The 15,481-nt window shown below is 43.8% G+C and overlaps 1 protein-coding gene across 2 annotated transcripts in view; it reads left to right on the top strand.

Annotated features, from left to right (window-relative positions):
• The window catches only part of LOC141059241 (uncharacterized), a 464,918-nt gene that overhangs the window by 312,273 nt on the left and 137,164 nt on the right, over positions 1 to 15,481 (top strand). The window contains exon 13 of one of the 2 annotated variants that reach the window (XM_073555540.1): positions 95 to 3,202. The exons of the other annotated variant lie outside the window; for it this stretch is intronic. Within the exon in view, the coding sequence (XP_073411641.1) occupies positions 95 to 1,779 (1,685 nt within the window). The 3' untranslated portion in view covers positions 1,780 to 3,202. Of the gene's footprint in view, positions 1 to 94; positions 3,203 to 15,481 lie in introns of those variants that run through there. 2 annotated transcript variants of the gene reach the window in all.

The following is a 15,481-nucleotide window of genomic DNA, read 5'->3' as shown; positions in this document are numbered from 1 at the left end:
CTTGCCATTTTTAATGACAGTTTAAGTAGAAATGTTTACAAATATTAAGTTTGAGGCTATTTTATTGAAAAATAATTGGTTTTATTCTTAGCAGATTACTGTACCAGGAGATCAGAGGGACAGCTGACATCTTCAATTGTTAAATCAGATGATCTTGAGATCACACAGGATACAATTGCAGTGAATGTCATTACGCCGGATATACCATCATCCCTTCACAGCAAAGATCTGTCATTTGATCCTTTGAAACAGGTCCTGTCTTCTGATTCATTACAGATTACTAAGGAAAATCAAAGTCACAAAATAAGCATTAAAAAACGAACTGCTCCTAAATCAAAGAAGCTGTTTTCACCTTCAGAATATGGAAATAGCTTTCCCCTTGAAAAGTATTTTCTTAAACATCAAACAATTGACACAGCAGAGTACATATTTTCTTGTTCAAAGTGTGGGAAATGTTTTAACCAGAAATCAGATTTTATTTTACACCATAGAATTCACACAGGGGAGAAGCCCTTTTCATGTTCAAAATGTGGGAAATGTTTTCACCAGAAATCAGATTTGCTTAAGCACCAGAAAACCCACACAGTGGAGAAGCCTTTTTCATGTTCAGAATGTGGGAAATGTTTTAACCAGAAATCAGTTCTTGATAGCCACCAAAGAACCCACACAGGGGAGAAGCCTTTTTCTTGTTCAGAATGTGGGAAATGTTTTAATGAGAAATCATATCTTGTTATACACCAAAGAACTCACACAGGGGAGAAGCTTTTTTCCTGCTCAGAATGTGGGAAATGTTTTAACCAGACATCAGATTTGCTTAAGCACCAGAGAACCCACACAGGGGAGAAGCCTTTTTCATGTTCAGAGTGTGGGAAATGTTTTAATGAGAAATCACGTCTTGTTATACACCAAAGAACTCACACAGGGGAGAAGCCTTTTTCCTGCTCAGAATGTGGGAAATGTTTTAACCAGACATCAGATTTGCTTAAGCACCAGAGAACCCACACAGGGGAGAAGCCTTTTTCATGTTCAGAATGTGGGAAATGTTTCAGCCAGAAATCAGTTCTTGATAGCCACCAGAGAACCCACACAGGGGAGAAGCCTTTTTCATGTTCAGAATGTGGGAAATGTTTTAACCAGAAATCAGTTCTTGATAGCCACAAGAGAACCCACACAGGGGAGAAGCCTTTTCCATGTTCAGAGTGTGGGAAATGTTTTAATGAGAAATCACGTCTTGTTATACACCAAAGAACTCACACAGGGGAGAAGCCTTTTTCCTGCTCAGAATGTGGGAAAAGTTTTAACCAGACATCAGATTTGCTTAAGCACCAGAGAACCCACACAGGGGAGAAGCCTTTTTCATGTTCAGAATGTGGGAAATGTTTCAGCCAGAAATCACATCTTGCTAAACACCAAAGAACTCACACAGGGGAGAAGCCTTTTTCATGTTCAGAGTGTGGGAAATGTTTTAACCAGAAATCAGTTCTTGATAGCCACCAGAGAACCCACACAGGGGAGAAGCCTTTTTCATGTTCAGAGTGTGGGAAATGTTTTAATGAAAAATCACGTCTTGTTATACACCAAAGAACTCACACAGGGGAGAAGCCTTTTTCCTGCTCAGAATGTGGGAAATGTTTTAACCAGACATCAGATTTGCTTAAGCACCAGAGAACCCACACAGGGGAGAAGCCTTTTTCATGTTCAGAATGTGGGAAATGTTTCAGCCTGAAATCACGTCTTGTTAAACACCAAAGAACTCACACAGGGGAGAAGCCTTTTTAATGTTCTTAATGTGGGAAATATTTTGGTATTTTCTTAAAGGGTTGTCATCATATTTGGCCTTGTTAAAATAAAAAAAATCATATTCACCTTCCGTGCTGGTGCTGTTCCAGTGGTATCGTCACTCGCGTTTCAGGGGCTCATATGAGGTTGTCGCATCACACGAGCCCTTTGTCCAATCAGCGGCAGCTTCACTGCCCCCGCCCTAAGACGTATTGAACATCAACAGGAAGCCAGGGCTGTGATACAATAATCATGATATTTAGAACATAATATCTATTTATTGGAATACAACTTTAGAACACAAAACTGTAATAAATTGTAAATATGTAATACACTGTATAATATCGATTACATACATACGGTACAGACCAAAGTTTCGACACACCTTCTCATTCAAAGAGTTTTCTTTATTTTCATGACTATGAAAATTGTAGGTTCACTCTGAAGGCATCAAAACTATGAATTAACACATGTGGAATTGTATAATTAACAAAAAAAGTGTGAAACAACTGAAAATATGTCTTATATTCTAGATTATATATTCAAAGTAGCCACCTTTTGCTTTGATTACTGCTTTCCACACTCTTGGCATTCTCTCGATGAGCTTCAAGTGGTAGTCATTGGAAATGGTCTTCCAACAGTCTTGAAGGAGTTCCCAGAGATGCTTAGCACTTGTTGGCCCTTTTGCCTTCACTCTGCGGTCCAGCTCACCCCAAACCATCTCGATTGGGTTCAGGTCTGGTGACTGTGGAGGCCAGGTCATCTGGCGTAGCACCCCATCACTCTCCTTCTTGGTTGCATCACACGAGCCCTTTGCCCAATCAGCGGCAGCTTCACTGCCCCAGCCCTAAGATGTATTGAACATCAACAGGAAGCCAGGGCTGTGACTTCTCTTTGACTTCCTCTTATTGTTTGATTTGTCTGAAGGTGAGTACAGTGATGCCAGCGCTAATTGGATGTAGGGCTCATATGACAAAACAACCTGAGCCCTGAAATGCAAGTGCTGACACCGCTGGAAGTGTTTTTATTTTAACAAGACCAAATATGAGGAACGAGAAGTCAAAATCCCGCACAGAGGAGAAGCCATTATCATATACCTAGAGTGTGAAAAATGAATTACTGGAAAATAGTATTTTGTTGACCATCAAAAATAACTCAAACTACGTACGTCGTTGACAAATTGTACAAAAACATATAACAGACAGACGTATAATTGAATGAGAAAGGGAAATTACTTTAGAACTTACCATATTTCTTGGACTAGAAGACACTCTTTTTTTTATTACATCATTTTTTAAGAAAATTCCACAATAAAGTTTTTACAAAGAGACATCAGTAGAGCAAAGATATTTTCAATATTACTTGGTGTCATTATATGTTATTGTTATACATAAAATACAATAAAGTTGTCATCTGCCAAGGATTTGATTTTTTTCATTCAAACTAATACAACCCACCCTCCCTTGATAACACTCCAAAGAAATCTGTATTCATATTATTGTTTTTTTTTTGTGATGTGTATACATTAGAATGTCTGCCATTCAGTTATCATAATTAGTTTTCATGTGTAATGGCCCTACTTGTATCATTTAACCTGGATTGATCATACTACATGTGTTCCTGAAGCCAGACATTGCCATATGTTATCTCTCAGGAGTACTCCATATGGTAGGCCTGGAACATTCAACCAGGATCCCAAGGTGTTGTCAAATTTCCAACCAAACAATATTGTTTTGCTTATTTATTAACTGTCGGTGGTTGAGCGTCTAGCCAATAATGTGCAATACGTTTGCGAGCTTGATACAATGTTTGCGAAAGACCTACAGCCATTGGGGATTCAAAACTTCCATAATCAGTCTCACATCTGCTTCCTATTGTAATGTAGCTGTCAGGGGATGGTCTCCTATGCGAGACTGTGAGGTCTGAAATTAAACTGGTTGTGTATTTTGCCACTGCTATTGAGTCTGGTAAATATTTTTTCTGTATATCCGGTGCCGCAGCGCTAAACTGAGTTAGATATGCAGGTTTAAGTTGTAGGTATCAAAAGAAGAGGCCATAAGGCAATCCAAAATCTTGTTGTAGTTTGTTAAACTTTTAAGTGTTCCATTTCTTAATAACTAATCAAAAGACTGAATTCCCCTTGATTCCTAAACTCCTATAATTGCCAGTTGGCCGCTGTCCCCGAATCCCATAAGGCACCTTGGCAGTGTCACTTGCGCAGGCGCAGTTCGTGGTCGCAAGGCCACAAACTGCGCCTGCGCAAGTGACATACGAATAGAAGCAAAGAAGCGCCAAATACGTTCTTAGAAACAGTTGGCGGTAGCAAGTGTGGGTGAACCGCCATATTAATGTAAATTCCACTCCATATATACTAGGAAACCAGGAGAGAAAACGGAGGAAAAGGATTCAATGTAATATAAAAATTACTAATTTTATTAGTCACAATATAATCTTAAATAGAATAAACCAGAATAGAAGAAAAGTGGGCTTTATTTGTTGGGAAATATGGGGTATAGTTTGCCGTTACCTTTTGTACAGCCAGTCACATTTTGTGATTAGCGATATGGCTGATTCCACTGGTATGTGATATTATGCATGGGTTCTTCCCTCTGTGTCTGTCCTGTGATTTGCAACTATGCTGTTTTATTCTATTTAAGATTATATTGTGACTAATAACATTTGTAATTTTTATATTACATTGAATCCTTTTCCTCCGTTTTTTCTCCTGGTTTGCAAGTGACATACGGTACATACTCGAGTATAAGTCAGCAAGCCAGCGGGGGAGGGGGAGCGGCAGGAGAGAGCATCTGTGACAGCATACTCACCCACTCCTGGCGCGATGGCTGCAACGTCCACGCATCTCTCTCTGTTTTCCCGGCTTTCAGCAGCACTTCCGGTATTCAGCGGTCACGACATACTGCTCATTAAAGTAATGAATATGGACGCGTCTCCACACCGATAGGTGTGGAGCGCATACTCATGGAGGACGAGTGAGGACTGGGGAGGTTGAGTGAGGACCGGGGGAGCTGAGCCAAGGCAAGCCATGCATACAGGATGGGACCAGGGAGCCATACATACAGGAGGGAGAGCCACACATACCAGGATGGAACCAGGGAGCCATGCATACAGGATTGGACCAGGGAGCCATACATACAGGAGGGGGAGCCACACATACCAGGATAGGACCAGGTAGCCATACATACAGGAGGGGGAGCCACACATAGCAGGACAGGGTTGGGGGGGAGCTAAACATACCATGACAGGGACGGGGGGAGCCACACATAGCAGGACAGGGACGGGGGGGAGCCACACGTAGCAGGACAGGGAGTGGAGAGAGCCACACATAGCAGGACAGGATGGGGGGACAATGCATACCCGGCTTATACTCGAGTCAATAAGCTTACCCAGTTTTCCGTGGAAAAATTACGTGCCTCGGCTTATACTCGGGTATATACGGTACACGTCTCCGCTATTCCCACGCAGTCACAGTAACAGCCACGTCGTTAACACACATGCATGGGAATAGCAGTGACGTTTATGTCACTTCCACAGGCGCAGTTCGTGGCCACAATTCCCGCGCATGCGCAATAACAGCCACAACTGCGTGCTCTACACTGTCCTGTCAGCACCACTAAGCATACACAGATGTTAATTTCACTGCACTCCCGATGCGATAGCATCGGTCCTATTTCTAGTGTATATATATTTGTCTGACTCAGAAGGCATATTTAGTTTGTCAATTTGTCTGCAAATAGACCAAAAGTCTGTATTTCTCACTTACTAATCCCTATCTAACTCAGGAAATTTCCCTCTAGTGACCCAGGTAACTCAGAATGAGGTCTTCCACACAGTAAGATGGACCTCACACAATATGATGGTCGAAACAGCACCTCACACAGAATTATGTTCACCACAGCCTGCTACAAAATTTAAGGACTGCCACTCAGTATGGAGGGGCTTGCGGTACTGTGGGAACATTATACTGTGAATGGGGGGGGTGATGGTACTTTGGTAACATTGTACTCTATGTAGGTGGATAGCGGTACTATGGGGACAGTATACTGTGGAGGAAACACGGAAATTACTTACTGGTAATGTGATTTTCGTAACCTATGATGGCATCGCGAGAGAAGGGATTCGCCCTTCAAGGACAGGAAGCCTTCAAGATAAAAAGGGCGGCTCCTCGCTCCGCATCAGTTGGTTTACAGAGCATGAGAGGAAACTTCCAGGTTAGTGTACACACACAAAACATATACTCGTACTCCTACTCAATCTTGACTACAAACACTCAAAAAGAGTGCATGAACCAAAACAAAACATCCATTGAACCAAAAAGAGTTATTAGGGAGTGACTATAAAGGTGCTGTCATGGGTTACAAAAAAACACATTACCGGTAAGTAATATCCGTGTTTTCTCTAATCCCCTCCACGACAGGACATAGGAGGTTGCCTCCCCATCCTGATTAGGGACAGAGATGAGGTTAAATAGCCCTCCCCTTCCTCTAATCCCCAGTGTTTTCCTGTCCCTAAACAGGAATGAAGAGGTGCTATGTGCTCCGTGGATGGGGCCGGCGACATCCCTGGGTTCTCCTTACCATGAGCTGGGCAGCCGGGGTCGATTGTCCTGCACCTTCCTCCCCGTTCCTGCTCCCGCCGCTGGCGGAACCCGCACCATCCTCCGGCGCTTTGGCAACGCTGGATGGTGAAGTGGGGCTGGGGGCCTCCCGTAGCTCCGCAGCCTGGTATTCGCTCCCCCCCACGCGCCACATGCCTGTCTCTCCTGAGCGGCATGCACCGGAAGTGATGCACACCACGAGGCCGGAGACGCGACGTCGCTTCCTCCTTGCATTCCAAAGTGGAACGCACCACCATTTTGGTGGGAAATTTAAAAAAAAAAAAGCGGGAAGAAAGTGGCGCCAGGAACTTGAGGGGGAGCGATCTCATCCGATTGGATGAGGAAAAGGAAGCTGGATCTCGGTTCCTATTTAAAGGACCCTGATGGAAGATGCCATAAGGTAGGACAAACGTCTGCATAATGGATGCGCCTTCCCTGAAAGTTGCGTCTGCAGAGCCCAGCTCAAACCCTGGCCCAGTGAGTACACTCGGAAAAGGGTATATACATTTTTGGTTTAGGACCCATTCTTAGGGGCCCCCTCCTCTCTCTTTCAAGGAGACGGACCCTACACCAAAAACGGAAGAAAAACCTACAAGCCGAAAATGTGCCATCTATAGGAAAAAACTCTCCTCCGATTATGAAAAGACATTGTGCCAGCAGTGCACGACAAAAATCGTACGGGAGGAACAACCATCCCTGATAGAGGAATTAAGAGGGATGATGCGACAGGAAATCCAGTCGTCCCTGTCTACCTTCTCCTAGTCATCTGGGGGGGGGCCCTCAACCTCAAGGCAGAGGAAATACATCCCTGAGGACATCTCAGATTCAGAATCCGAATCATCGGTTTTGGCGGACTGGAGGGAAGAGGGTGAACTAACCCCAGTCCAGTCAGAAGATGATATGAAGTGGTTCTTTTCCTCAGACGATATGAAGGAACTACTCTCAGCAGTCAGGAACACAATGGGAGTAGAAGAAGATAGGTCATCCTGCACTGAGCGGGATGGCCTATTTGGCGGCCTGAAATCCAGGAAGAAAATGGTTTTCCCTATCCATGATAATATCCAGAGTCTAATCCTGGAAGAATGGGAACTCCCGGAAAAGAAGCTAAGTATTCCGGGCGAAATGAAGGATCGATTTCCCCTGGACGAAGAAGCCGCGAAACCTTGGACTGAGATTCCAAAAGTGGATATACAGGTAGCCAGAGTAGCTAAAAACACTACGCTACCCTTCGAGGACTCCTCACAGCTGAAAGACCCGCTGGACCGGAAGATGGATAGCCTATTGAGAAAGTCCTGGGAAGCCTCAGCGACTTCCTTGAAAACAAAAGTTGCATCGGCCTGTGTAACCAGGACCCTGTACCTCTGGCTTCAGCAGTTAGGAGACCATATAAAAAGGGGAACTTCGAAGGAAGATCTCCTAGCCTCTCTACCACTTCTACAGAAGGCAGCCGCCTTTTTAGCAGACTCCTCGGCGGAGTCGGTCCGTATTGCATCAAGAACGTCCGTGCTCTCTAACACCACCCGAAGAGCCCTATGGCTAAAAATGTGGAGTGGAGATATCCTATCAAAGTTATGCTCTATCCCATTCAAGGGCGAATACGTATTTGGGGCGGCATTGGAGAAGGTGACCGACAAGAAGAAAAACCTTCCTGAGCCAAAACCACCAAAGAAAAAACCCTATCATCCACCCCAGACTCAAACCCCACAATACAGGGGTAAAGGGAAAACGGGACATTGGAGCTACCCAAAAGGCGGAAGAGGCAGGAATATTTTTCACGATTCCCGTTCAGACAGAGACAAAAAATGACGCCAAGCAAGTAGGGGGCAGAATTGCAGATTACTTCCCAAGCTGGCAGGAGATAACAATGAACCAAAAAATCCTGGACTCAGTCAGATGGGGAGAAAAAATAAAATTCTCCTCCAGCCCCCCACAAAACTTGGAAGTTACACATCTTCCGTCAGCAAAACTGCAAAAGGTTCTACACGACGAGCTCCAAAAGATGCTATCATCAGCAGTAATCTCTCCAGTCCCAGAACTGGAACAAGATTAGGGTCACTACTCACGACTGTTCTTAGTAAAAAAAAAGCCAAGTGGGAAATACCGGTCATCATCAACCTGAAGAAGCTAAACAAATACGTCCGGTACCAACGCTTCAAGATGGAATCAATAAAGGCTACGATACCAATGATTGGACGAGACTTTGCCATGGCCACCATAGATCTCCAAGAGGCCTATTACCACGTTCCCATCCATCCATCCCATTGGCAATATCTAAGGTTCGCAGTCACTCTAGACATGGAAGTGCACCACTTCCAATTCAGAGTTCTACCCTTCGGCATCTCTTCGGCACCCCAAACATTTACAAAGATAATGGCAGAAGTGGTAGCATTCCTCAGAGGCAAGGATATATGTGTCGTCCCTTACTTAGACGACCTCCTGGTCTTGGATCCCTCCAACACCATTCTAAAACAACACCTACAAACAGTCCTGCAGACCCTGATGTCCCTGGGCTGGATGGTAAACATGGAAAAATCAGACCTGAATCCCTCAACCAGGAATATCTTTCTAGGGATACTCCTGGATTCCCACAACCAAATATCCTTTCTTCCGTCCACCAAGCGGGTGGGTGTGAGATCAAAAGTTCGGACTCTAAAAAGTCAGAAAAGTGACCATAAGGTTTGCCATGTCAACATTGGGGTCAATGACTTCGTGCATCCAAGCAGTCCCCTGGGCCCAGGCCCACTCAAGGATACTCCAGAGATATATCCTTTCCCGCTGGAACAAAGACCCGGAGACCCTCAATACGAGAATCTCCCTACCCCAGCACGTAAAGCTGTCTCTCAACTGGTGGCCCAACCAGGGAAATCTAGCGAAAGGGACACCCTGGATACAAGATCCCATGACGTCAATCACAACAGACACCAGCAAACGCGGCTGGGGAGCAGTATCATCTCAGGGAATCTTCCAGGGACTCTGGCCCAGAGACATGGAAAAACAATCTTCAAACTACAGAGAGAACTGAGAGCGGTAGAAGAAACCCTAAAGGCAGCAGAAACATTAGTCCAGGGAACTCATGTCCGAATTTACTCCGACAATATGACCACTGTGGCCCATCTACGTCATCAGGGCAGCACAAAATACGGAAGTCTGCATAACGTTTCGGCACGGATATTCAGCTGGGCAGAACACAATCTCCAATCCCTTTCAGGTCTCTACCTAAAAGGATCTGACAACACCGAGGCAGACTTCCTAAGCAGGACAGACTTAGATCCAGGGGGATGGAGCCTCAATGCCAGAGTATTCCATACCTTAACCAAAAAATGGGGTCTCCAAGAGGTAGACCTATTTGCGAGCTGGAGAATGCCAAAACAAAGTATTACTTCTCCATAGGGCCAAACGAGAAACACTCAAGAGTAGACGCCTTCGCTCACCCGTGGAACTTCGGACTGGCATACGCCTTTCCGCCGATTCCCCTAATACCAAGAACTCTGCAAAAGGTCAAGACAGACGGGGTTATCACTATCCTGATTGCCCCTCTCTGGCCAAAAAGGAGTGGGTTTGGAGCCCTAAAACTGATGAACTCAGAGGGTCCCCTGATCCTGCCCACGGACCGCGACCTTCTACATCAAGGTCCCATACTTCACCCGGCTCCCCACAGCCTAAGCTTGGCAGCCTGGTTTCTGAAACCACAATTCTGAAAGCCAGAGGCCTCTCTGATGCAGTGATAGCTACACTTCAAAAAAGTAGGAAACCTATCACAAATGCCATATATTCCAAAATATGGAAAACCTTTTCAGCATGGTACGGATCCACTCCCATATATCCCTTTCACCCCAACATGTCAAAGATCCTAGACTTCTTACAGGACGGGTTATCCAAGGGTCTGAAACCAAGCACCTTGAAGGTACAAATATCAGCCCTAAGTTCTTTCTTCGATCAAAGCCTGGCAGAGCATTGATGGATCAAGAGGTTTGTCAGCAGCTTCCAGAATCCATCCAAATAAACCCAACATGGCCCTGACATGGGACCCGAATATAGTACTAAAGGGTCTAACGAACCCTCCATTTGAACCTATCGACCAGGCCCAGATAGATAAACTATCCTGGAAAACAGCACTACTCGTAGCCCTTACAATGGCAAGGAGAGTGGGAGAAATTCAGGCTCTGTCCATCAGAGAACCCTATCTAAAAATTCTGGACAATAGGCTAATTCTTCGGCTAGACCCTTCCTTTGTGCCAAAAGTGTCTTCAGATTTCCACAGATCCCAGGAAATAATACTACCCTGCTTCTGTGATAGCACGAGGGACGAGAGAGAAAGAGGATTCCTTTCACTGGATGTCCGGCGAGCAGTTCTGACCTATTTGGAAAAGACAAAACTTTGGAGGAAAGATCAGAATCTCTTTGTTCAGTATGGTGGACCAAACAAGGGGAAGAAAGCGTCCAAAAGCTCCTTGGCTAACTGGATCAAAAAAGCGATAATGTCCGCTTATAAAAGCCAGGATCTACCTCCTCCGGTATCCCTGAAAGCCCACTCCACCAGATCTGTCTCCGTCTCCTGGGCAGAAAAAGCTGATGCATCCATTGAACAGATCTGCAAGGTCGCGACCTGGTCTTCAGTCCATACCTTCACGAGGCATTATAAATTAGATCCTATGTCAGTATGAGATCTAGCCTTTGGCAGGAAAGTCCTGCAAGCCGTGGTCCCTCCCTAAACCATTATTCTTTGGTATACCTCCTATGTGCTGTCGTGTAGGGGATTAGAGAAAATAGAACTACACTTACCGGTAGTTGGGTTTCTAAGACCCTCCACGACAGCACGGGTAGTTTCCCCCCCTAACAAAATTTTGTTCATGTGACTTATGTGAATAAATAATATTTCAAGCATTCACTCTATGTGGTCATTGGAAAACACTGGGGATTAGAGGAAGGGGAGGGCTATTTAACCTCTTGTTTCCTGTCCCTAATCAGGATGGGGAGGCAACCTCCTATGTGCTGTCGTGGAGGGGATTAGAGAAAATAGAACTACACTTACCAGTAGTTGGGTTTCTAAGACCCTCCACGACAGCACGGGTAGTTTCCCCCCCTAACAAAATTTTGTTCATGTGACTTATGTGAATAAATAATATTTCAAGCATTCACTCTATGTGGTCATTGGAAAACACTGGGGATTAGAGGAAGGGGAGGGCTATTTAACCTCTTGTTTCCTGTCCCTAATCAGGATGGGGAGGCAACCTCCTATGTGCTGTCGTGGAGGGTCTTAGAAACCCAACTACCGGTAAGTGTAGTTCTATTTTCTCAGTCACCCATGACATCACCTCAAAAGAATTTCAGAGTCTTATATTCTTAGGGAGGGACCACAACCTGTAGAACCCTTCTCCTGAATGTGAGGTCAGAGGAGGCAGACAGATCCAGCCTATAGTGTTTAAAGAAGGTGGATGGAGAGGACCAAGTGACTGCCTTACTAATCTGGTCGAGGGAGACATCTGCTTTCTCCTCCCAGGACATCGCCACGGCTCTTGTAGAATGGGCTTTCAGACATTCAGGAATGGCCCTACCTGCACTAACATAAGCTAGTTTGATAGCCTCTTTAACCCATCTCGCTATGGTCATTTAGATACTTTAAGGCCCTTTCTAGCCCCTTGAAAGGATACAAACAGGGCCCTCTATTTCCTCAAGGGTTCTGTCACCTCTAGATATCGCAGTAAGCACTTCCTAACGTCTAGGGTGTGCAGCTTTTCCTCCTTTTGGTTGCTGGGATTAGATCAAAAAGATGGCAATACTCTTTCCTGAGCCCTGTGGAATTTTGTAACCACCTTATGGAGGTAAGCTGGGTCTAACCTTAAAACCACCATATCTTCCATGAACTGAGTGTAAGATGGGTCTACTGGCAAAGCTTGTATGTCACTTATTCTGAGGGCTGATGTAAGTGCCACCAGTAGGGATGTCTTTAAAGAGATTACTTTCTCTGAGATGGAGAGCAACGGCTCAAAGGGGCTCTCCGTTAATGCGGTTAATCCTAAATTCAGGTCCCATGGCGGGGTTCTACAGGACGGAACCAACCTGGCTCTACCACAGGTTTTAACCCCTTAATGACCGGAGCTTTTTTCGCTCCCCTTCTTTCCAGAGCCATAACTTTATTTTTTCGTCAATATGGCCATGTGAGGACTTATTTTTTGTGGGACGAGTTGTACTTTTGAATGACACCATTGGTTTTACCATATAGTGTACTCGAAAATGGGAAAAAAATTCCATGTGAGGTAAAATTGCAAAAAAAAAAGTGCACTCCCACACTTGTTTCTTGTTTGACTTTTTTGCTAGGTTCACTAAATGCTAAAACTGACCTGCCATTATGATTCTCCAGGTCATTACGAGTTCATAGACACCAAACATGTCTAGGTTCTCTTTTATCTAAGTGGTGAAAAAAGAATTCCAAAAGTTTGCTAAAAGAATTGCACCACTAATCCCTCCAAATGAATAGTAGGAAGAAGAAGAGATCCCAAATCATAAAAAGCAATTTTATTTAATCAATTTAAAATACATAAAAAAGCAAAATGCCGTGGGGGACACCACAATATAACCACTTATATACAAAGGAGAATGATCTCCATAATGTGTCAACTTGCAAAACAAAGGTTTACTGGAAAAATGAATATGAAATATATATGTTTGTGAAAACATCGTACAATAACTCCCACTGGAATAATAGGAGTAAACCTATTCCTTCTTCCGGAAGAAGCAGGAGCGAAACACGCGTCGGGGTGAGGGGACACCACGCTTACCACCACCGCCACTTAGGTAATAATTTCCCTCCTTTTATTTTGCATTTTATTGGGCTATAGATTGTGATATTTTGCATTCAGTGCTTGTCATTCACTACATGCCGTCTCTTACCTAGGAGAGGCTTTTGGATATGCACCTCAGGTTCTGGTTCTTATTTTCATTCAGAGGGGAGGTGTGGGTCATTGGGTGATTTGATATTTTTTGGAGCACTTAACCATTGTTAGGGGGGTTTCCTATGGTGGGATATGTGTTGAGGTTACTTTGATATTTATGTTTACGCCTATTATTCCAGTGGGAGTTATTGTACGGATGTTTTCACAAACATATATTTCATATTCATTTTTCCAGTAAACCTTTGTTTTGCATTATGGAGATCTTTTTCTTTTGTATATAAGTGGTTGTTACGTGTTACAGAACCACTCAGCACCCAGAATATGTTGTGCAGTTATATGTATGTATAATAGGTTCTATGTGGGATGCATGTCCCTAATGCATCAGCCCACAGGATGCGCCCCTGGGCAGAGGGGACACGATATTCTCTTTTTGTCCGCCCTCCCCCCACCTTTGTAATTCCCACAGTAAACATCGGCAGGCTCCGGCCACCTGCGGCTATTGTAATGCATGTCTGGCCTGCCGCTTTTCTATTGGCCTTCCCTCTGTATCTGTGTGATATATTCTGTGTCCTGTGAGTAAAGTGTTGTCAGACTGGATATACGTGGAGAAGCAGTGATATTTTATATGCGCCCATGTAACGAAGGAATTCCAGCCAGCGTCATTCATTCAGACTCCAGCCAACGCAGAGCGGACCTCCGAAAACACGGGGTGGTGCTGAAAGAGGTACCCCAGCTTGGGTAGACCCAATTACAGTGGTTATATTGTGGTGTCCCCCACGGCATTTTGCTTTTTTAGGTATTTTAAATTGATTAAATAAAATTGCTTTTCATGATTTGGGATCTCTTCTTTTTCCTACTATTTATTTGGTGGGATTAGTGGTGCTATTGTTGTGAAGTGCCCCTGTATAAGGACATTGGTTGATTTAAAAGAAAGAACTGCACCATTTTCCGAGACCCGTAGCATCTCCATTTTTCGTGATCTTGGGTTGGGCGAGGGCTTATTTTTTTTGCGCGCCGAGCTGACATTTTTAATGATACCACTTTTGTGCAGATAAGTTCTTTTGTTCGCCGTTATTGCATTTTAATGCAATGTCGCGGCGACCAAAAAAACGTAATTCTGGCGTTTTGATTTTTTTCTTCGCTACGTCGTTTAGCGATTTGGGTTAATCCGTTTTTTTATTGACAGATCGGGCGATTCTGAACACCAAACATGTGTATGTTTGATTTTTTTTTATTTTCAATGGGGCAAAAGGGGGGAAAGTGTCATCTGAGAGATTCCACTCATCTCATTCAACTTTTACAGGAAGTCTGCTGGGAACCCAACTATATGTTTCTCACATTAGATGTGGCAGCATTGTATTCAAACATACCACATCACATCGGTTTAAAGTGCTTTTCAGAACATCTATTAAAAGATAATAGACTATCAATTGAACAAAAACAATTTATTCACACAGGTTTATCCTTTATTCTTGAAAATAATCATTTCACTTTTGAGGGCACCCACTACCATCAAAGAAAAGGCACCGCAATGGGTTCAAAAGTTGCATCTACATACGCAAATCTATTTATGGGCATATTTGAAGAAATATTCCATCACCAATAATAAATGGGAAAAACACAATCCTCTATAAAAGATTTATAGATTACCTTTTCTTCATATGGGATGATACAAATAAAAATGTAACATCCTTGAACTAAACAGTAATAATTGGGGGTCTCTCGTTTTCACCTGTTTGGGATTCCCTAACCATCAATTTTTTGGATATCACTATCCCTGCAATAAATGGGACAATCATCACAAAAACCTTCTTCAAGAACGTGAACACAAACAGCTATATCCACTACAGAAGTGGACACCGTGCCAAATGGCTGGATAATATACCATATAATCAATTTAAAAGAATTGCAGCAGATATGACGACTTTAAAGCACAAGCAAATTTAAAAAAATAAATTTTCAGCACAGAAATATCTTTGTAAACTAGTGAAGTGGGCTTTCGCTGATTCCATGAAGATAGATCAGAAAACACTCCTGGAAAAGAAAGTAAGAACTGAAACGAATACAACTCCAGTTACAAAGAAATACGCCAAATCTTCCAGACCCACTGGCACATCCTACAGAGTGATCCCATCCTGGGAAAAACCCTCCGCAGAAACCCGAAAACCACTTTTCGCAGAGCACCGGACAATCA

The sequence above is a fragment of the Dendrobates tinctorius genome, unplaced genomic scaffold (assembly GCF_039654945.1).
Source record: "Dendrobates tinctorius isolate UK_male_01 unplaced genomic scaffold, ASM3965494v1 ptg000226l, whole genome shotgun sequence".
Lineage (NCBI taxonomy): Eukaryota > Metazoa > Chordata > Amphibia > Anura > Dendrobatidae > Dendrobates > Dendrobates tinctorius.
This window is presented reverse-complemented; position numbering and strand designations above follow the sequence as displayed.